General features: G+C 40.4%; 2 protein-coding genes across 2 annotated transcripts; both read right to left on the reverse strand.

Annotated features, from left to right (window-relative positions):
- Positions 1–826: 826 nt before the first annotated feature.
- Positions 827–4,500, reverse strand: fxyd6 (FXYD domain containing ion transport regulator 6; the record flags this gene model as incomplete). The annotated part of the gene is made up of 7 exons (XM_080024810.1): positions 827–864; positions 2,278–2,327; positions 2,425–2,461; positions 2,664–2,738; positions 2,899–2,934; positions 4,009–4,032; positions 4,452–4,500. The coding sequence occupies 7 exons, from the start codon at positions 4,498–4,500 to the stop codon at positions 827–829; spliced, it is 309 nt and encodes a 102-aa protein (XP_079880936.1).
- A 3,500-nt stretch (positions 4,501–8,000) lies between these two features.
- On the reverse strand, positions 8,001–17,020 carry tmprss13a (transmembrane serine protease 13a). Its single transcript, XM_080025116.1, has 13 exons — positions 16,802–17,020; positions 14,361–14,532; positions 14,117–14,227; positions 13,690–13,854; positions 12,941–13,067; positions 12,349–12,450; positions 12,128–12,171; positions 11,502–11,664; positions 11,254–11,414; positions 10,268–10,360; positions 9,328–9,470; positions 9,044–9,196; positions 8,001–8,903 (listed from the first exon to the last, which is right to left on the reverse strand). The coding sequence occupies exons 1-13, from the start codon at positions 16,817–16,819 to the stop codon at positions 8,889–8,891; spliced, it is 1,467 nt and encodes a 488-aa protein (XP_079881242.1). The 5' UTR covers positions 16,820–17,020; the 3' UTR covers positions 8,001–8,888.
- Between the last annotated feature and the right edge of the window lie 6,762 nt (positions 17,021–23,782).

Here is a 23,782-nt window from a genome sequence, read left to right on the forward strand (position 1 = left end):
AATAATCCCGGCGGAGCCAGTGACGGAGCAGGAGAGCTGATGTGTGGAAAAGAAGGCAGTGAGACAGCTGATGCACGAGCTCCCTCCTCCATAGCAGGTTAAACACTGCAGTGGAGGAGCTCATGTGGATACCTGCGAACCATTCCTGTGCTCAGTCAGAGAGCTGCGGCAGTTGAGATTGTCTTACATAAGGCTCATCACTTTAACATGTAGAGATACATTATGCACTTGTGATATGTAGACAATCATAAATACACAGGATATGCACACACACATATATATCCACGCAAACACACCCAACCATTAAAACATAGACCAAATGAAGGTTATTCAACTGTATATCTTATCTGTAAACTAGTAATTGTATACATACGTATGTATGTATGTATACAGTATAGATGCACATGGTCTAATCCAATTTAGACAAACATATCATTTCAAGACGATTGACAAAATAAACAACACATCGACAAAACCTAAAGGCAATAGATAGAGGTACAAAACGAAGAACAGCGGACCAAACAACATTCAGAACTTTTCTACGGTTTCAAGGACAATCTTGTTTGAAAGGTGCTACTGGCTAAGACACAGAACAGGAGTGAGAGACTGTCACATAAAGGCACAGGAACGGACTGGCACGGTCACAACAGAGCACAACAGTATAAAGGTTTTGTCTTTAGAGCACAAGATTAATGTACAAATTACACCTCCCCTCTCTCCCTATCATATAAACAAGTTGAAATCATCCTCCATTTATTCACTGTTTTAGTGGCTTGATATCAAATAAAACTGATCATCGGGAAGGCAGTCCAGTCCTGTGTACTTCTCAGGTCTCTGCTGGGGTTTCTTTGGCAGCCACTGCATCTGAAAATGGTAAAGGATGAGTAATTCAGTGGAATTAGAATTTTAACCTTGTCTGCAGACATCTCTTTCTTAATATTTCAGTCTTTCTCGCTTACCTCTACTCAGTCATTTACTTACTTGCAATCACATGAAGGACTACGCTGATAGTTGATGCGCACATGCAATACTTTAAAGGTTTGTGTATTGCTGAGCAATTTTTTCTAAAGGATAAGTAAGGTCGCTAGGTACAATTTCAAGGTAATACATGGAGTGCTACTACTTTTTACTTGTGCTGGACCACATTATTGTTACTTTGCAGATTAAGTTGTAATATGCAGGACATATAAAACTCTTATCAAATATGTTATTGTTGTACAATAAACTTCCTCACAGCTTGCAAGAAATAGTTCAAGTGACCTCCACATCGACCAGCTTGAACAGTAAAATGATAGATACCTCTTTTCCATAAGGTCATACTTAAACTGTGTTTTTTGGATGGTCATTCAGGGATATAGGACGTTCCTTGACTTGATTTGAAAGCTCTGTATGAAAGAGCATTGTTGCAGACTAAATTAATTCTATGTTTGAGTTCATTCCTTTTAAACCTTTTCAATGACTATTATACCACCAACAACAGTAATTGTATATTAGTGACATTTGACTGGTAATTCAAGAACTCGGTTTGGGCGGAGTCAGAGAGAAGCATTCAAATGATAGATTTTGAGAGGAAAGATAGTAAGTTCTCTGCAAAGGTGCTTATCAGATTGCAATTAATTTTCGAATCAATTAATTATTACAAAATACAATGAGGATACTGTGTGAAGAGGCTGATTATGTACACCACAGGCTGGCACTTTACCGTTTACTGATGTACAGTACAACCTGTCTCTCTTTCATTTGTCCATCTCTGATATTTGAAATAAGTTGAACACATAACTTATGCCAATTCCCTTAAAAGGTAATACACTTTGATTCACCCACTTTAGTCTATTCTTAAAAGAGCTCTTTCGATTAACGTTAGGATAAACTAATTGTAAAAAAATGCTCTCTGTCATAAATGACCTATTACAGTTCAACAAGTATTATCCACTGGATTTCTATACTGTGTTGGATTGTAAATTCATTTAAACCTATCCAGGTTGGAGGTTATGACATAAAACTGTGCATCATAATATGCTTTGGAAAAAAGTTAGCATTGAGTTTAAGTATATGTAACGAGTATGCTCATTCTCTCTCGGTCACACACTTGCAGTAGAGTTCAACATTTTGCTAACACATGAACACAGTGCGAATGGCAACCCCCTCAGCCCCCCCCCCCCCCCCATCCCACCTCTGCTATAGGCATTCCCAAAAGGAAATTCAATTATGGATGTGTGTGTCGGGGGTGAGCCAGAGGTGATAGGAGCTGACAGAGAGTTTAAATGTGCCTCTTACCCTTTGAGACAATCAGGTTGTCCTCCTGATTCTCCTCATCTCCAGGGGCCCTGAAGAGAGGGATCCACAGGTTGTCATGGTTACCAATCCCATGGCATAAAAACCTTTACTCAACCAAGTTGTTTTTTTAAACAAGAGAGGGCATACCTGGGCTTCTGGTTGATATTGCAGCGGCATCGTCGACCTGCGAACATAAGAGATGATTAACAGTGTTGACTATTTGTAATAAATAAACAGAGTGAAAACAAGATGGTGCAGTAACGTGGTGTGGAAATGCAATGATGATTTATCATTTATTATTCATTATTTCCTATTTGATTGTAACAGTATACATTGAATGCATGTACACATGATGAAATTATTCACAGAGACAGAGCTTTACTTACTGAGGATGAGAAGAATGCCCAGTGCGAAGAGCACCACTGCACATACCAATCCCCCAATCCTCAGGCTCTCATAGTCTACAGAAGAAGTCAATGACAGATTACCATGCAGGAGAAATCAATATAATAAAAGGTGTTTAGAAGGTATAGAGACAGTGTCTCTAATTATATTGACAAAGTGCTGATGATGGTAGGTGTTCAAAGAAAAACATATATACATAGATATTTCTAAACTTACCATAAACAAATGGGTTTTTAACTTTCTCCTCAGCATCTGTACAAATACAATAGAAACCACACGTTAAGAGTTGTTCACATTTTATTAGCGTTGTTTAAAGCATATTCAAGACAAAATGCAATAAAAAATGTTTTATTTATAATTCCAAGTCTTGTGTTTATTGTTCAGGAAGGTAGTAGTATGTTAATTTTTTTTTTAATCCCTTATATTTATGATTATTATTGATGACAGTTAAGTCGATGTATCCAATCACATGCAACCTGTCTGGATCTATTTATTTCCATAGATATTATTCATATGACTTTAACATAAACTAGTAAGTATATAGCAGATTATCATTGTGTTGTAGACTGAGGTGCATGCATGTGGTTGAGATCTGACAATGCTGGTTAGGGAACATTTGGGTAAAGGTGAGCCGTTTTCTACATCTTCATATCTCTTCACAGGTCTGTGTGGTGGGAATCAGCATGCATTTAGATAAAACCACTCGGAGGCACCAAACCGTAAATTCATTGTGGATTAATCTCCGCCACACAATTTACATCTTTTGGCATGTAGCTATCCTGGTGAGAGCAGCCTCATCAAGCGAGCTTCACAGTGGTTTTTGGAACGTGAACCTCGTGAGATCAGGCTAGTCTCGGCAGGCTAGCATGTAGCATCTCCAGACACAGACTTGTAATTGACCTGTGCACTTTCATGAACCGCAATCATACTGGTTTTTTTTTAACATTGGCATTTGACACAATCAAGAGTTTTGCAGAATAGTCCAATACTGACTTTTCTTGTCAGGCAATGAGGTTTGAAAAGGCAAATTAGTATTTTTTACAGTCTATGCATTACAATTTCATATATTTACATCATCATCTTTCTTGCCTTCCAAACAACCACTCTCTTCTCTTTAGCATTGATTTCGACTTCGACTTCATAACAATCCATTTGTAATCAACCCACAGTTGGGTCTGGTCATTAATGGACTTAATCCATACATTTGCCGCTGTTCACTGTGGTGAGGCAATCCATGAAGGAGCAGACATCATCTGGATAGGCTCATCCATGGCTACATAGTCAGAACTGAGGTGAAACCCCATTGTGTACACCAAGTGTACTCACCCTGTGCACTGGGGTCTGCTACGGCTGAGAGGCAGCAAAGAGGGGAAGTGGTTTGAGTAAGAGGGTAAAAGGAAAAAGCAGATGGTAAAACACAGGCAATTAGTAAAAAAACATGAGTGAGAAATACTTAAACATTATTAATCTCTCTATCTCGATAAACCTATCAATTTTTACAGCACATCAGGTATTTATTTGTAGCATGTGACTGTATGAGCATGTGTTTACGTGTCTTACAGTTAATCATACACAGTGCAGCACTAGCCAGTCTATGAAACCCACACATAAAGCCCTAATGTATTGATTCATGTTTTGCTGGGAGCCCACACCCAGTGGGTGCCTTTTTGTATAACATCAGAGCCTGCCCAAACACTGCCTCCTTGTGGAAAATTGGTGTAGATGTGTGCATGGATGTGTATGTGCTTTGTGAGTAAGGAGGCACTTACCAGCAACACACACCAGGAGTGAAGAGAGGAAGAGAAAAATGGTTTCCATGGCAACTATTGGCATAGAGTAATAAAGGGGAAGGTGAGAGAGAGAATGAAAGAAAAACAACACATATGGTGATTGAGGTATGTTTTTGTAGGCTACGCTAAATACGTATATGCTGCTGCAATTTGGCACAAACAATAACAGTGAAGAACCATATAGTTCATGTACAGCACAGAGCACACAGACTATGAACACATGCAATAAGTGGTGTTTCAAAGGGCAGCATCATGCCACACAGCACGGGTTAAATCCAAACCCCTGGAGTTTCAAGGCCTACGGAGATAGTTTCTATCTTGCATAACGATCCATGTTCGGAGCGTATAGGACATGTTCCTGGCAGAGATTACTCCATTCTCTCTGTGGACATCACACAACCTTGACCTATTTTCAAGTAGGCGATTCAAAACGCTCATGCTAATTGTGTGTGCTACAGGATATGGTCATGTTTAAACTATTACACATTGGTAAAACACTTCAACTTTGCAATTTCTTTCTGTAGTTTGTTCACGCCCGAACACCTGTACACCATTTTAAGAACAAAGCAAGCAGACTTTTATGCAATAACAAAAAAGTAATCAGAAAAAAGACACAGTGATAATTGATGGCAAGTATTGCTGCTTTCATTTTTAGACGCAATCAGAGAATCTCATCCTTCTCAACAACACACTAACATCGTTGTGATACGTTTAATACGTTGGTTTAGTGGTCTTTATGACTTGATGACATACCACAGTCTGATCAATACAGATATTGGTATTATAAAGTTTAAAATAATCTGATTATGAAATAATGGCTCATAGTGATGATTTGACATACAGTAAGCATAGAATGGGGTATAGTGGCATTAATGTTCGTGGGTCAGTGTCACACCTTTGTACCACAAAAATCACAAAAAAGGGTGTTTGGCAGCAATGTAATGTATCGTGAAGCTTTTCAGCCCCAGCCTCTCTCTCCCTAGGCATGATGAATGGCACCTGAGAAGTTGGCCCAACCGTCCTTATCTGCACTATTGTTGAGCAATATCAAATTCCATTGCCAGGCTTCCCTTTGTCTGAGAGAAGAAGACAAGAGAATGGGAAGGCAGGGTGTATCTGTTTTGGGAAATAGCGGACGGGGAGGCTGTTTCTGCAATCTTGGGACAAGGAAAAGGCCAGGAGGAAATGGCTACAGGGCATGCAGAGCATGGCTACAGGGCATTGCAGAGAAGACACAGTCTGAGGAGGGAGGACAGGGGAAGGGCAGCCTGTTGTTTGATAGTGTTCCAGTCAAAATAAAAAAATAAAATTAACAGCGGTGAAAAGAAAGGTCAGGAAATGTGATGTGGCAAATTTGATAAGGGAGAGGAATAAACAGGAAGGCCATCAAAGGAAAAAATAACCAAAAGCAACAGGAGTAGCTTGAGACGATAACTAGACTGGGGCAGCAGTTCTCATTGAGACATGGGAAAACTAATGATCTTAGCTTATAGGCCTACCTTTGACATGCACTTTTTGGCAAATGTGTGAGTCTCAGACAATATCCAGATAAGTGTGACACTAAATCACCATAAATAAAGGAAAATTACAAGAAAACTATATTCAAATGACGGAGAATTCTGTCTTCTTTTTATGTATGTTTGAGACTGCACTACCCAAACCCACCTATTTTTTTCTTAAATGTGCTCAGGATCCTAACTATCATGTTGGACATTGTGTGTAGGCCTACACTGCAGGCTGTGTTTGTGTGACCCTCTTTAAATGTAAGGTTGTGACTGCTAGGTTGATTGGCGTCATTGCAGAGAAGCCCCCCATGTTTTAGACAATCACTGGTGGTCCTTGAAAGGACATCGGTTTAGTTATCAATGACCCCGAGTAGGCCTATTTAAACACATATAGGCCTACTGCAGTGTTCCAGTTTTTTCTTCAAATTGAATCAATATATTAGGCTAATATAGGGCAGCTTAGTAAGTCACACCACAGGTCTTGTCTCCATGACATTTTTTGGGGGGTGACACCTCCCCCCTGGCTGCCATCGTAATGATGTTACATCGCCATGACAACAGTGTGCGTCGTTCCATAGTGTCGAGTTGTCTCCATGGAAACTGTCTCCAACTGAATTTTCTGGCGCGGAAGAGAAATGGGTTAAGATGACCTCTCATATCGTGATGAAACACAAGGACACGCAGAAACAGCAGCGAGGGGCGTGGCACGCGGCTTTAAAGTAGGGATTCAGTCTGATAATGAGAAAAGTCGGCGCACGTCCATTTATAAATGAATACGTCAATCAGCTAGAGGGGGATGCATGGTGGTGGTTGTCAATTCAACGCTTGTGTTACCTGTGTGAGTTGCGCGCCGATGACAATAACGCAACCAGTAACCTCTCCATTATGATGCCAACGCACAGCATGCACGCACGGTATGCCAGCGTTCACACAGCAATACATTAGTTAATAGCCTATAGACTAATTCAACATCAGATGTGTGACGTCTGCGCATTCAGTTGCGCCCCTCAACCTGTGGATCATCTGATGGAGCAGGAACACAAGCCACGATCCGCCTTATTGTGGTTTTCCTCCTTCAGTGGATGCAACTGGCGATTGTAATATGCTAAAGTAGTGACGTAATTCACGATAGGCTAGTTGGTTTTTAACTCACTGTCACGAGGTAGGCTATAGGACAGTTGCTTCAGTGAATTGCTCTCGCTCGTATTTTGGCTTTGATTTGCAAATTAGTTTTTTTTCTCTTTCTTTTGCCCGCACACCCAGTGAAGGTGTTAGAGATCAGTGCCATTAGACACACCCAAATTCTAAAGCTCTGAAAACAACAAGAAGTGTTATTTAATGGCATATCTGCAAGTTAATGAGACAATGCCCAGCACTGTCAAAATAGGCTATCGCAAAGACCAGACCTGTTGGCGACGAATAATGCACATAGGAATTTGCGTGATTCATTAAAAATCCTAATAGGCTAATTACCAAAGCATGTTTAACGCTAGACTGTGTAGTCTATTCAATGTTGGAAATTGAAAATACATTGTGACATTTGTATTCTCCTCAAATCCATCCACGAGAAGCCTATCACGACCGCTCCTGTCTCTCATTTGATAGAAAAAATAACTGCATCTAGGATGTCAAATATGCACGGGTATCAACTTACCCTCTTGTTTCTCCAGCGGACCGTTGGCCAACAAACTGATATCCACCCGCAAATATCAATCAGCTTGTCTCACAAGGATTGGGATCCAAATATTCTCATCTGTCAATATGTGCACACTGCTCACATCTAGCCTTCGTGTCCTGGAAAAATAGACGTGATGGATAACACTGACTCGTGGAGTGACTGCCTATTCAGTGCGTTGAATCCCCCTCTCTCTCGCTCCCCCCTCTCTCTCTCTCTCTCTCTCTCTCTCACACACACACACACACACACACACACACACACACACACACACACACACACACACACACACACACACACACACACACACACACACACACAGAATCGTGAGTGATGGAGAGCTTGTGAAGTTGTTGCGGTCAGGTTTTATTCTTTGATTGCTCAACACCATAATAAGTATTTTCCTTTTTTATTTGCTCAGTATATAATGCTCTGTAATCCCACAAATGACAAAAATAGAAATAAAATTTAAAAAACACCCAGTGCACATAAATGACACAGATGCAGTGCAAGAAGAAAACCTTCACAGTGGGAGTATATAAGGCAAGGTTTGGTTGTGCAGACAGAGTGCCAGCTCAATAAGAGAGTCAGGGGTCAGACTGCCTTCCTTCATCACCGAGTGAATATATACATAAAGTGTCCTTCTTATTTCCGTATTGTAAACAATAGTCTGTATTGAAAAGACTGAGATGTGTCCCTGAGAGGAGGAAAAAACACACCAGTACAATCATAAATCATTTTAAAGAGTTTCATGCTCTAAGCAATGAAGAGATCACAGTAGAATGGACTGTGTTTCATTGGCACAGAACACATGAGAGAAGGGCCAGCCATCTTTTAAGCTTTCTTAACATGTAGGTAAATATCATTTGTACGTGTGTTTGAGGTACCAAGAGACAGAAGAATAAAGCCAAGAATGCAAGGCTGGAGTCAGGGCAATGATTAGTATTGTGGTATTATGGAATAATCAGGTTCCGGTGCTGAACGGCTGTATGACAAGAGGAATACAGTATGTGATGCAGAACACCAATATACTGTAGAAGTCCTCTGTTCAAGATGTGCATTTTGCCACGCTGCATCATGTGATCCCTTTATCCCACTGTCTGCCTGTCAACGGTTTCTCCTCATCAATCAATTCAGCTGTAGGTAAATCCTTCCATCTTTTTCAGAGTCGACTTCATAGTGCAGGGTTTATTGGTGAAAAGGCAAAGTAGACCAGCGGCAGGAGATGACGGTGCATCACAGGCTCTCTCGCTGTAGCAGGCAAAAGGGAGCGTTAAGATGCTGTAAAACTGTGACCTAAAGTAAATCTACATGTGACCATAATCCTTAGAATGTCAAACATGCTGTCCTGCACTTTATTATCCTGATATATAAATGATATCCTGATTTACCTGCATTGTGCTGTAGATCCAGGGCAGAACACTACGGACTCTGGTGTAAACCCCAGGCTTGTTTCTTTCACCACACTTATATCCCCAGCTGGTGATCCCCATCACGTACCAACGGCTCTGTGCCTGACACACCAGCGGACCCCCACTGTCACCCTGCAAAAATTGTTCATACTTAGTTGAATTAAGCTATATAGGCTACTATTAACATTTTCTGGATGTTAGAAACACAATGTATATTCAAATTCTAACTGTAAACCTGCCCCTCAATGTTCACTACTGCTCACCTGACAGGAGTCTTTGCCTCCATCCAGGTGCCCAGCACAGAGCATGTGCTTGGATATGGCGCCTCCATACACAGCACGGCTGTTACACACTTGTGTATTAATGATGTTCACAGTCACCTCCCGCAGTTCCTTGGAGATTTTGCCTGTATCGAAGAAAAACAATATGCATTAGAGCTGTCATTCTGCACCTGCCCACCAGCCATTACTATTGAGTTTCATGTCCATCTTTCTCATTCGCTATCAGCCTCAGTATAGAGAGTATAGACATTAGTCACTCTGTGATGGATTATCCATGTTCCCTTAAGGGGTCCAGACTTTATGTTGTTTTGTTCGACCTGGCTGTTTTTTTCTTCTGATGACTATCGGCCTGCTTTTTGTCTACCGCTGGACTGCTCACGCTGTCTGTGATCCAGTCTTACATGCATTCATTCATTATTGTACAACAAAGTTTAATGGGAACTTGTAAATTGTATCACACAGAGGATACTTAAAACATAATATTCCATATCCGCACAGAAATGAACAGAGGAAATGTGCTCCGTTCTGGTTTAATTCTTATTGTCTTAACTCTACAGGTACATCTTCTTGTTTCAGAAGTAAAGCTACTGTATATTTTCAGGATTACCTGAAAATATTTTTATTTACATGACCATAGATTTTTCCGTTACAAAGTGAGAAACCGACCATTCTAATCCCCAAAAATAACCGCTGAAAATTAAAACTTCTAAAGAATGGAACAAGTTATCGAATAGTAAAACTACATTAACCTAAAAAATTAAATTAAGATGATCTGTACCTTAAGCAGACTAAATTGCAGATTACACATGCGTTTTTGCTATAGTGTAAGCAAATGGGGATTTGATAAAATACATCATAAACGTAACTATGTAATTTGTCCTTTTTAATATACCACTATAGGTGACTCCATATTCCAGTTTACCTGATTCAGTGGTGCCAAAACCTGAGGTCCAGCATGTGGTTCCTGAGGGCAGTTGCTGGTCAAAAGATGGCAGACAAGCTGGTTGAATGTTATCTGGATAACAGAAAAAGACATATTTCACAAACCCAGCAACCCTGAATGCAGAAAAAGGATGGTACTATATACTATACTATACTTTGATGTACTACAGACGTATACACCAAAACCCACGGGGCTGGGCAAATAGGATTAGCAGTTTGACTGTAGAATTTGATTAACTTGTGACACAGTTCTTGGTTTGTGTTCCATGAATCAAATCATCATCATTGACTAGGAATGACTGCCTTTCATATAGTGCCCGTAACTCATGGAATGCTTTGCAGAGCAACTTAAAAATGACTGCTCTTCCTACTTTTGGTTTATTTAAATCTATGATTTCTGAATTTTACACATCTGACTGTAACTGTTTTAGCTGATTTCATTGTTCATTTAGTATTTCATCAAATTTTATTGTTGCTATTTTTTGTTTGTATTTTATATACTTTATTTCAATTAATATATATATACATTTTTATCCTATTTTATTTAAGTTTTTCTCTGTTCATTATATGTTATCCTTGTCATTGTGTTTATTGTGCTCGTCGTCACTGTAAATGAGGGAAACCTCAGTGTCTTTCGAGTGAAAATAAAGGTTATTGATTGATTGATTGATTGATTGATTGATTGATTGAATGTGCAGAACTTTGATATGTGATGGACAAATTCTGCTCAACTTCTCACATATTAAATCACTTGCTGTCTAAAAAGTAAACGTTAACCAAATTGTAATAAGTGAGTGACTGTGAATAGCTCATGATCTCCACACAGGGTTTTTTATTGTTTAGATGTTATAATTTCAGATTTACATTTCCACCAAGACAGTTGAGTAGGGAAAGATGTGATTTTTGCAGCCATATGCACGAAAGTAGGATGAACGTTATTTTGATAGAAGTGAAGCTGTGACTGACCATTGAATCTAACTGGAGATTTAAGTTTGAGCAAAGCAATATCTTGGTCATTAGTTTTGCTGTTGTAGTTCTCGTTCACTAGGATCTTCTGTACCAGGTGGGGCTGAGGTAGATTATCCAGGGACACCACTCCAGCGTACAATTTCAGATCCTTTTCCTGCCTACATGGGAGGAGAGGAGACTGTTCAGTGGAAAGCAATGGACTACTGATACTGGCTTTGGTCAACAGGTCAGGTTATGTCACTCACCCTAGGATGCAGTGGGCAGCGGTCAGCACATAATCAGGAGCGATCAGGACAGCTCCGCAGATGTGGGAGACGCCATGGTGGAGTGACATCTGCCACGGCCACTGACCCGTCTTAGCTACGCTGCCCCCAATGATCCGGGAGGTAGACGGCTGCCGTCCGCAGTCTGGGAACGAAAGCCGATATGAGATTACTGTAGTCAATACTGAAGAAACGGCAATAGCATCATTTATATAAGGTTGAGAGAAAATTCAATATTGTTGTTTGGTGGGTTTCAGTCAAACGGCTGTGATTTTTCTCTACAAACTCTCTTTTTCCAAAATCAGTTATATGTCCATTGCACATACAATTTTGCATTTTTCAGTTTTCCCAATTCTCCTGGAATAGATCATTATGTGAACGCAGTCTATAGTGTTGGGGGAGTGCTGAGAATAACCTCTGCCAACAGAAAGGTAGTCTGTGAGCCAACAGGTGGATCCTGGAGTTTATGAAATGCAATAGTGTATAAACACTAACAGCTGCATCAGTCATTGAAAGTGTCAGTTTTCAAGGCTTTGATTGAAAGGATGTGTTTACTGCCTGAACTGGCTTGCATGTAACCCTCATCTATTCTAGATGAGGCTCCTTACCCAAACACTGGAGGGAGACAGTCTCCTTGTCCGGACAGGAAGGACTGCGTAATGCCACATGGGAAAAACATGTCAGTTAACATAATTAGGTGGAGTAAACCTTGATAAAAATGGATAGATTTGACAAGATAAGGTTGATTTTTTTTACTGAGATCGTAATGATCATAGATTAGGCCTGAGTTGTGTTTGAAAACAAGGAGAGATCCGACTGGATTGTATACCTGACTTTAACCAAACCATGGACAGGCAAGTAAGGCGGTTGTCTGTCAGTCATAGTTAAACCAACAGAGTCCTGGGATTTAAGTGGTTTGGTGACATGGGACCTGGAGACAGAGAGAAGGGCAGTTCAGAAAGCTGGAAGAGATTAACATGCACATACAGAGAGCACTTTGTCCAAACAATGCCTGATTTGGCCTAGAAACTCATTCTGGTTCTGTCACACTGACACACTCTAGATAGGCCAGCTGAGAGTCCATCCGAACCCCAAGCACACGGCAGCAGGTGAGGAGAAACGAGACAGATCTCAGCAGGTGAGTTACAGGTTGTGAGAGAGAAGCCCACATGTTCGCTTGCTGCTGTTGAAAATTTTATCTGGCAAAGTGACCGGGGAATTCACTCATTCATGGAGCCAGAAGCTAGCTTTGAATGATGACTGGGGAAAGGCAATAAACATTTTGATGTTAGGAGTGCCGATAGTAAATGGTGTTCAGCATTGAGCACTACTGCTCTGAGGACTCTTTAATGTGTTGTTTAGCAGCCTTTAGGGTCAGGTTAGCTCTGACCAAATTATAGTTGAGAGTGAGGATTCCTTACCGTCTGAATCCAAGCTGAGCGCAGGTCCGGTCGGCGTAGGTCTGGTTCCAGCCCTTGAAACAAACTGGTAGGAAGCGGCCATCTTCAGATGTCCTGAGCTGCAGACTGTCGTCTGCACCAAACCTCACTGAGGGAAGACACAGAGGGAGATCAACGAAAGCAGACAACTTAGATAGTGTCTCTTCTGTGGAATGTGGGAAACACTAAGTGACAGCAATGTGTGAGTCTTAAGCCTGCGTGCTGCTGCTGTTGCAACAACAATCAATTGAAGCAGAAGCAAAATTCATATAGGCTATGACGTAAGTTTCACTTTGCAAGGCTGGACAAATGGAAGCATGCTGCTGTGTGCAGTTTCTTTCCTACCTTTTTCATATCACATTACATTATTCCCTGATAACTAAGTCCAAGATTTTGAACAAAATCAAATTATGTCTGCCTAAATGAACAAGGTAAATCTTGCTTTAAAATAATGATAAAAATACACTTACTGATAATGTCATTAGGGAAGATCTGAGTTGTATCTGTTGTTTATATTAACACTAGAAATATGAGCCTGCCATAGAATATTATCCTCATATATCAAACTTATGTATGATAACACAATTGGAAGCTTCTCTAGCCTGGTTTTTTTTTCATCTCATTTTAAGCCTTTTGGCTAGCAAGTGTCTGTCCAGCCTTCTTCACCATCTGTCCTTGTATTAGTCTGCATGGTTCTAGTAAGGTCTATGTGTGTGCTTGTGCTTACTTACCACAGTTTGTTTCGTCTGTGCCCAGTGTGCAGTCCCTTATCGCATCACATAGGACAGTATTGTTGGGGCAGGTGTCGTACTTTGGCAAAGGCGACTTGCCCACTTCGTTAATGTCGTCATCATCAAAGAGGATCGCTACCGTTGCCAATCGTGTTCCATAACGAACTGTGGGGTAAAGCGTATGGTAATGAGTGCGGGTAAGAGAGGAAGGTAGGAGTTTGCCATTATTGTTCTAGTTAACCAGAAATCCAAATCTAAAAAACTGAACAAATTCAAACATCCACAAACAAAATCCACTGTCAAGGGCACAAGGAACATTGGTTCAACATATAATTAGCATTCATTTACAATCAGCCTAAACAAATTGGAGCAGCAAATGAATAGTAATGACAATGTCCAGTGATTTGTATGAATAAACACAGTATACCTCCAAGCCAGATGGCCACGGCCAGCAGACCAAGCACCAGCAAGGTCCCCCCCGACCCTCCGTAACATTGGGAATTACTATTGCAGCATCTCTTCCTCTTACTGCTGGGGGCTGGACACACACACACAGTACACACACATTAAAAATAAATACACATTAAAATTCTCCGCCTACATTTGTTTTGAGGTTGCGTTCGCCTCCATTCTATTCTTATACAAATATGGAAGCGGTGGATATCACTTACGAATGCTTGACCGTGGGCCGACTTGGGGAACAACCGCAGGTGGTCCATACCGGGGGATGTAATGGGGCTTGGTGGGGGGTGTCAGGCCTGGACCAATGCCATACACAACCTCCTCGTAAGGCTGGAGGGTGGGCTGCACAGCAACAGAGTAGTAAGGAGGGGGGGCCTCATTCTGTAAGGGAAAGACAGGGGAAGCAAATTACTAACAGAGAGGTCACTATATAGATACAATTCCTTATTACAATAACACACAATGTGATTTGAAGTTGTGTGGGTAATCATTGTGTCACATGTTAACCTTGGAAACAAAGACAGCATGCTTAATTTGATATGTTTGATTATATCAGTAGATAGACAGACAATAGCTAGGGAGGTAAATTACAGTAGGCCTACTTGCATGTTTCTGGTTGCCAAGACAGACAGCTCAATGCAATCCTAACACTGTTTCACGCCTTTGTTAGTCCCCACCTGGCTGAAGATCTTATGCATCAAGACACAAGTGATGTATCCTCGCAACATGTCTAAAAACTAACAAAATCGACCAGCTGACTCATCACACACACTATACTTTGTTTGTTAAAAATCTGTTCAAAAACCAAAACAAACAAGATATAACATGTCAATTAGTTAGCGCTCGATTGAATTATCCTTGAGCAGCTATCTATTGCCCCTGTTTCCAGTCTTTTGTGTTAAGTTAGGCTAACCAGTTGGTGGCACAAGCTACATTACAGACATGATTTGTTCTTTTTATCTAACTTTTGGCAAGAGAGGCATATATCCCAAAACAATTAGGCATACTTAACTCTTTATTGTAAAAAAACACAAAAAGCTCATGCATTTATGAAGAGTTGCAAGATGTTGGCTAAGTGCTATGCTGTGGAATGCAACTCGGAAAGGCTGAGGAAGAAATATAAAATATTTCTTAATGCAGAATGTTATGTGACTAAACTTGTTTGAGCACAATGTGGCATGATCACATGTGTGACACGTACCACAAATGGTGATCATACCACTTTCACTTCAGCATTTACGGAAATTGATTCTTGTAATTCTTTATTACAAGAGGCTCTACTTTTAAAGAATTTCTTGTAATCATCTTTTGTTATGGGTAGCCTATGAGATGAGTTAACATGATCCGGGTCCACTTCATAACATAGGCTCCATTATTTTTGATAATTTTGATTATTTGCTTCAGTTAAGTCTGAAAAGCACCTTTAATGTGTCGGTTCAATACGGTCAGATAAGTCTTGATTATTGCATCATTGAGCTTTAACCTCATCATGTTTGCCCCTGATGCAGAGAAAGCTAAAAAATAATTTCTAACTTCCAGCCATGATCTCCACAGCAGCTGTGACAATGCTTCACAAAAATCCTTTGTCAAAAAAAGAAATGATCTATTGGAGTAGCACTGAGAAAGCTGTTGGCTATTGACTCACCACAAAAGGTGTTTTACAGGACCATTTCTATTGCATACTGATCAAGTTTCAGAATATGCCTATAGGCAGCATATAGCCCTTCTTTGGATTATATAGGTAGCGGAGCAGGTACATCATATTTCCCAGCAGAATACACTTGTATCATCTTGCATAGTTCGACAATTATCATGGAAAAATTATGCAAAATTAAAAGATTAGAGAGTTCACATGACATTTGAAAAGGTCAAAATTTAACTTAACAACTATGATAATATAAAGTTACAAATCATATACTTCAAATTGAGTAGATTACATATTTAGTTGAAATCGGGTGTATTGTACAAAACCCAGAATCGCAAGTGTGTCTCACTTGCAACATACAGGACCTTGTATCCTTATACTCTCGATTTATATTTATTTATGATTAAATAGATATAAGGAAAGTCATGTATCTTCAAATCTGGATATATATCCAAAATGATTGTTCTGACTCTTTGCTTTAACGGTGGACCAAAATATACTGCTTCTTAACCAAATTTTTTTTTACCAATTATTTAAAAAAAATATTGCCACAATAACTGAATAGCAATTTTAGGTCAATAAAAGTGTTATAATCTAAAGAGTTTCAAGCAAGGTGTTGAAGTCCTGCCCAAAGAAACAGAAACTAAAGACTGACACCGTTTTAACACTTTGTGTAGGTGAAACCTATATCTTAACTCCACGTATACCTGCTTTCTGACAGGTAAATTAAAACAAAACCTCTGCTGTCAACCTAAACTCTTTGCAATGAACAGCACTTTTCAAGTGTGTGGAGGCCACGCAGCCCTTCAGACAAGTCAATACACCGAAACTCAAACAGGGAGAACGAAGACGCAAATATACAAAACAAATACCACCATTCAGAGTGAGTGGCAAGCGAGTATTGTTAAAAAAAGTTTTTCTTTTGATTGAAGGGAGGGTGAAGTGAGAGTGAACGCAAAGAGACACAAGGAAAAGGAATTTTTGAAACACAAAGGAAGAACTTACCGGGTCATACTTTGCCATCTCACGTCAGCAGAGTGTGGAGAGTGAAGGTGAGAGCAGGTGAGAGGAGCTTTTTCACATCCAGCCGTTTACACAGTCACGGAGCAGTGGTTATTTAGTTAGAGCATGGTGATTCCACATTAAACACTTCAACTCTCCCGTCTCTCTGTTCCTTCTCCTCTCCTTTCTACTGTTTATTTGTCCCTGACATTCGTCCACGCAATAACAGGTAGTTCTGCCTTCCCCCTCTCCTGCCTAACACCTCCCTCCTCCATCATTCTCTCAATCCTTCATTCTTCTCCTTACAGAGACAGGCGTGCCCAATGCACCAGTTTTCTACCTGCCAGACAGGTTTTGTGGCAGCCAGGGACAGTCAAGCCTCGTTTCCCAGTAAGAAGCTCCATTATGGTTCAAGTGTCACCAGCTGAGATTTCAGGGCCCTGAGCCACAACGTCCTCTTTTCCCCTGTGAATGACAGGAACTTGTAATGGATATATACAGTATATAACTCTGTGGTAAAATTTGTTTTCTACATTTATTTACATTGCATTTACATTTTATATAACAATGCAAGGAGTAGGCAGTACAAGGAAATGCTGTCAGGAAAAAAAAATCCCCTGTGATCAATTCCAGGAAATAAAGGTAATGATTAAGTGTGTGGACATTTCTTAAGGTGCTATACTATTTTTAAAATGTTCCATTGCATTCACTTAAATGGGTGGTACTGTTTGCGTGTTTTCATTACCTCTGTGTGATTTGTTCACTTTTACATTAACTTTCCAAATGCTCTCTATTTCCTCCCTCTCACTTGAGACTCTCAACATGTCACCACTGTATCCTTGTTCTGTCCACGTTTTGTCTGTTGTTCGGAACTTGTCATGGTCATCATTGTAGTCCTAAGAAAAATAACAACAAGAAAAGGCGACAAAAGCACTTCTATATGTAGGTGACATCACGCATCCACTTGGAATACATTTGGTTACATGTAAAAATAAAAATACTAAAGAGTTTTGATGTTGTAAACTAAACTAATGTTGCTGTTCCATTCAGTAAAGTTGAACTTGTAGCTTAGTTCTCTACAATTTCCAAGAAGTTTAATAACCCTACATGGCCGATCCCTTGCTGTGTTGTGAGGGTCCCACTGCTTATAGTAGTTTTGCTACTCATTATATGCTTGTCCTGCATATTTCACCCTGACAAAATATCTTGGATTTCATCAGGAAATATTAAGTTTGCGGGTGCTGTTGGAAAAGGGGGCATCTGCCTCTGCCAAGAGTGCCTATTTGCAGACCCATGGGGGAGCGGAGCTCCACCGGAAACACGAAACCTGCTCCACCGGAAATACGCTACCTTCTTCTACGTTTTGTTTTACTGGCGGCCAAGTGGCCAAGGGCCTATTTCAGGGAGCTGGTTTACTGCGGCAACATCATAGATAGTATAAGAAACAACATACGCCGTGGGTCTAACCTGCTGGATAGGTGATCACTTTACGCTGCAGCTCCGACTGAAGAAAGAGTGTCACTGCCACAACGCGACCCTGTACAGTTTAAAGCAAAATCACTCCATAGAAATCTCCATCGGGATGTTTTTATCATTTCCTGATGATTTTACGTTTGATCGATCATTTATCTGATCAGTAGCATAGTTCTCAGCCCTCGTGCCGTGAACATGCTCTACATTCAGATTAATAAACCTATTGTATTGTAGGCTATGTATCTCGTTATTTATTTATTTATTAACAGTACTTTTGTGCCATTGAACAGGCTATTTATGTCAGGTTGAAATGTAATTCTGCGGCTGCACGCGATCGTTACTGTTCACTTGCGTGATCACAAAGTCACAGACGAGCCTCGTTAAAGCCAAGCCCCAACCTCATCGATTTTTACCGGCATCCAATAAGGAAGTGACCTACAACTGTAGTAACCAGAAAGTGCCACTGGGGGTGGCGCCAAGACGAGCAGTTTTTCTTTGACTCACTTGTTAGATAGGCCGTTTTCAAAGTCTTATTAAACCTATTTACAGCCTGGGCCACAAAACCATTTTAGTCTGTATGTTTAGGTCATATCTCCATGACAACACTGAGGGGGGTGAATTTTTTTGGCCCACGCTAGTTTTTATTCTTTTGGAGGTTAAAATGTATTGGCGCGATCTCTTGAGTGACAGCTCTCCGCCCGTTGTCCCTCACTTTGCCTCGGAGGTATACGTCAGCTATCTCCCTCCCCCCGACGTGACATCGATTCCCCTTTTCGGCAAGAGGAGTGAGGCGGAGTAAAAATCTCACAAGATGGCGACACACACAAACCAGGATTATTGGATGCCGTGTGAATAACTGAGGTCAGCCTGGATGCTACATCCATATTATTTACTATCTATGGTTAAAGCCTAATATGAATATAGAAATTATATAATAAGTAAAACTGTGATCACTAAAGGACAATGGGTCTGGTAATAAATCAATCAGGATCTATAATGGAAACTGTCACTCCCCATTTTTTAAAATTAGTTGATTATTTTAATGTGGTGGCACTTTTTGTGTTTTATTTATAAGAGTTTATATTTGTATGTGATTGACCTACTTGTGATAATTGTGAATTAAAGAGACGGATTTCGGAAGATGTACACAAAGCTACGTTGCTTCATTCATCTTCTACCTCAACATCTACTTTGTACCACCGTCCTGGCCACTTGGGACTAGTGTTAATTTAGGCAGCAAATTCTGATTTAGTCTTAGTCTTTTGAATATTTAGTCTTAGTCCTATTCTAGTCATCTGAAATATTTTAGTCTTAGTCAACTAAATAAGTATAAATATAAGCAGTTTTCGCTGACTAAATGTACAGCGGACTTAGTCGACTAAGTGTTTATTTCTTCATTGAATGGTATTAAGTTTTGAATATGCAATACAGAGACAGATTTAATGGTTGTAATACAAAACATGTATTCTATTTCATTCGTAATAATCTCACATAAAATCAGTGTACCTGACTGGATGGGGGGAGGGGGGGCTTTAAGAGCCTGTGCCCGGGGGCCCATTATCTCATGATCTGTCTATGAACCAACTGGATTCCACAATATTTTTTCTTTTTGCGGGGAGCATGCACAAGCATTACTTATAAAAAAATTAAAATAAAGAAAATATTTTAAAAAAGTGGGGGGCCCCACACTAGGTCTTGAAACGGGCTCCGAGATCGTTAAGGCCGCCCCTGGGCAGCAGCAGCACGCAGTTGAGGTGCTGATAAAACTGAGCAACTGCGATTTCCTTTAAGCAACACTGCTGCAGCTGTTTGTGTTCGGACTTTTGCATCATCAAAGCCTTTTTGATAATAAAATGAGAGGTTTTAATTGAACACTGTCCATGCGTTGGAGTTGATTGTAACTTACTCGGGTGAAAACAGAAACTAACGGAGGGAGGCGGCAGTTTCACAGTTAATTTCCTATATAGTTTCGCAGTCAGTTTGGGGACATGGCTCTGTGTATTCAAGCTCGAGACATAGCCTACTACAGACAGATCGCGGAACTTAGCCGTTCCCCTAGACAACGTTAACGGGCAGGATATCCCTGACTATCATTTTTGTCCATTAAACCACAGAGTTTCGTTCCTATTCGTAGACTATAGTGTCAATTATATTCGTCTCAGTCTTCGTCATCATATCTGCCTTTTTATTTAGTTTTTATTTAGTTTACGTCCGTGAAAAAGGTTAGTCGACGAATATTTTTCGTCATAGTCTTAGTCAACAAAATTAACACTGCTTGGGACCCTTAACAAACTGACTTATTTTACTGTCTACAAGCACCATAGCCGGTGGAAACTGTGTCTTGTTATTATTCACCGCTATTGATCGCCGCCATTAGGGGAGAGTGGCCTAAGTTGTGCCACCCCTTGTTTCTTGAAAACCGTGGAAGAAATTGGAAATGTGACCACATATTTAAGAAGAGCCATCCATTTGACACATCCTGTAAAGAAGAGAGACACAAGGAATAAGATATAAGCACATTTAAGCTCAAAAAACAGTTGTTTGCCTTTCAAAGTAACATTTCCATGATCAAGGTTTTTTGATTATTGTGTCTGAACAATTATAGACAAGTTTGAAAACATTTGACACATGTTTTAGTGCTTTAGTATGCTACACTTTGAGTCTATACAGTTAGCACGATGTCAGCCCTAAACTGCTGCATCATGCTCATTATCCAAAATTCTGGGGTTGGGGTGATTTGTGCCAAAGGGCCTAGGTGAGTTATAAGTAAGTAAGTAAGTAAGTAAGTAAAATATATTTATAAAAGCGCATTTATGACAGTTTGCACTGTCCAAAGTGCTGTACATAGTGCATTCAGTAGGTAACCAATGAAGGTAAAATAACAATAACAAAAATAAAACACATAAAGCCCATACATCCACATGTATAAACAAAGATAGTAGTGCAGAGGTAAAGGCCAGGACACACCAGTCCGACACGTTCCGACTACCCAAAAACTGGAGTCGCCGTTTCAGGAAGCTCCAGTCTTTCCGTCGCGGCCAAAAAACACACCGAGACGACTGCTTATTTTCCGTACGCTCTGCGCTTGCGCGGGACGTAATGTCTCCAAAACAGCAGGTGGCGCTAATCTGTATTGTGGCCCGAAAAAATACGAAAGCCGGAAATGATGGGACAGCTCTCTAGAGCATAAACATAGATAGAAATACGTATTTATATTTACGGACCATAAGAGCACAATTTTTTGCAGAGTGTCGAGCATGGTGTCGAGCAGTCAACAAGGGTTGATGCATGTGAGTACTCGCAAAACGAAACGAACAAACACATTAAAACGATGGCTAGCTGTTGTTAGCTGTTTGTGCTACCCGCCTCACTTCCGGGCTTCACTGATTCGCTAGCCCTCCACCAATCAAATTGCTCCAAATGAAAGACGGTCAGCCGCCGATTGAACATGTTCAATCGGCGCAAAACAAGCCCGACGACCTCTACGTCGGCCGACGACCTCTACGTCGGCCGACGTCACGGCACACACCAAACAGATTCGTGTCCCGACCCCCTACCGACACTACGACGGCGATTATCTGGCCGGTGTGTCCTGGCCTTAAGATAGTTAATGGGGACGAAAAGCCAGGGTGTACATATGGGTTTTGAGCCTTGATTTAAAGGCAGAAATGGAGGGGGAATCACATTTGTCAGGTGGCGGTTGGTTCCACAAGCACGGAGCAACTAGTGCAAAGTACATTTCTGAGAGTGGTGCCAGTGGCATGGCTGTATACGCTGGTCACCAAAAAGTCTACAGTAGCTCAGAAGAGACTGACAACTCCATTCCACTTAACGACACCACTGACAAGAGTTCAGATGGCCAGAAAGATGGTGATGGTGGCTTTGTCATTGTGAACTTTGCAGGCAAAACCACCAAGATCTGATAGGCCTTGTTTAAGAAAATTGACCTTCAATCTTTGTAAAATATTTACTTTATTTACTTTAAATAAACCTTAAATAAGTAATTGTCTTATGAATTTGTCTTGCATTACAGTTTATGAGATATATATCTTTGGCACAATTTACCCCATTGTATTCTCTCTTGTGGCACAACTTACACCACACCGGGGGCAAGTTGTGCCACAAGACAACTTTTTTTCTGAAAGCTATATTTCTCAAACAGTTTATTTCAGATCCAAAGTTTTTATTGCCAGGGATGCACAACATCCTGAAATATATGTACACATTTGAGTTGGAGACATAACTGTCAAGGCCTCACTTTAAAGTCACTTTGAGTAAAAAGTGGCACAACTTAGGCCACTCTCCCCTAAAACAAAACAAAGAAGAAATTTCGTATTTCCGGTGGAGCTCCGCTCCCCATGGGTCTGCAAATAGGTGCCTCTCGCCTCTGCTGCATCGGTGCTTGCCTTGGCCTCTGCTCTTGAGTATATCGAACAAAATAACACATATTGTGAAAATAGGGCATGGCCTTGGGATCTAAGCCAAATACCACAGTACCTCAATGTCCCAGATATTAGCTTGCCTGATGACTTTTTGAGGATTTTATTGTCGTTGAGATCACTGAGACTGAATGATGTATTGAATTTATGAAAAGCATCACGACATATGCATTGTTTTTGTCTCTGTTTTCATCTTTTATCTTCTTATCTTTATCTTGATTGTTTTTAAAAACTGTTTTACCTAATTCCTGCTGCACTGATTACCACCAACGTAGTTTAGTTGTATTCATACAATGACAATAAAGTGTATAATGTGAAGAAAAAAAGCCCCCTCTCTGTATAGCAAATGATGCCATTTTAGTGGAGCACACCCCTGCTCAGATTGACTCAGCAGTTAAGGTCCACCTGTGAGACAGAAACTGAAAGGCATTGGTAACAGGTAAACCCATGGTTTAGTGTATTTACATATACCAGGAACTAAAACTGAAGCAGTCAAACGTGAAGAGGAGGTGAGAAACAATAGGGGGAAATTAGGTCACATTCTAGGCTACAACGAAGAGAGATACTTCTCCTCATGATTGACCTCTCCTGATTTATTCCTCTTCAGTGTAGTAATACAGTGGAACTGTGTGTTTAGTGTATGCTATCACCATATCCATGTTTTTCAGTTTGCTTAATTATTAAAGTTAGTTTAGCATGCAAACTGAAAGAGTTTGGTATTTTCATGCTGAGACACATGTTCTGTGAAGGTTGCAAACATTGTATTTATTTACCAAACAATGTCATGAGGAAAACCTGGGTAAAGGCTGGCACTAAAGTCCTATAAACAGGAGAGACAACAGAGGTGGCTGCGGTTGATTAAACGTTAATCCCTTAAATTTCAGAGCAATTGTGTATATTCATCGTTTAAAAATAAAATTGTAGCGCAGAATACTCAGGTCGAATCCAGCTGTAGGACTGGAAATTAGGCATTGTGTAGAGCATTGTGCATTACTGCATGTCTACGCTAAGTAATGGAAATACTGAGAGTCAGAACATGAGGGTACATTCTCAGATAATGTTCCTTGAATAT

Source organism: Ammodytes marinus, assembly GCF_949987685.1.
Source record: "Ammodytes marinus genome assembly, chromosome: 3".
Lineage (NCBI taxonomy): Eukaryota > Metazoa > Chordata > Actinopteri > Uranoscopiformes > Ammodytidae > Ammodytes > Ammodytes marinus.

What these genes read in the sequence shown, in the direction of transcription:
- tmprss13a (XM_080025116.1), bottom strand. An exon ending in CATGGTTTGGTTAAAGTCAG is followed by an intron (nt 12,172 to 12,348) that starts GTATACAATCCA and finishes GGCATTACGCAG; the next exon opens with TCCTTCCTGTCCGGACAAGG. An exon ending in GCTGCCCACTGCATCCTAGG is followed by an intron (nt 11,415 to 11,501) that starts GTGAGTGACATA and finishes CCTCCCATGTAG; the next exon opens with GCAGGAAAAGGATCTGAAAT.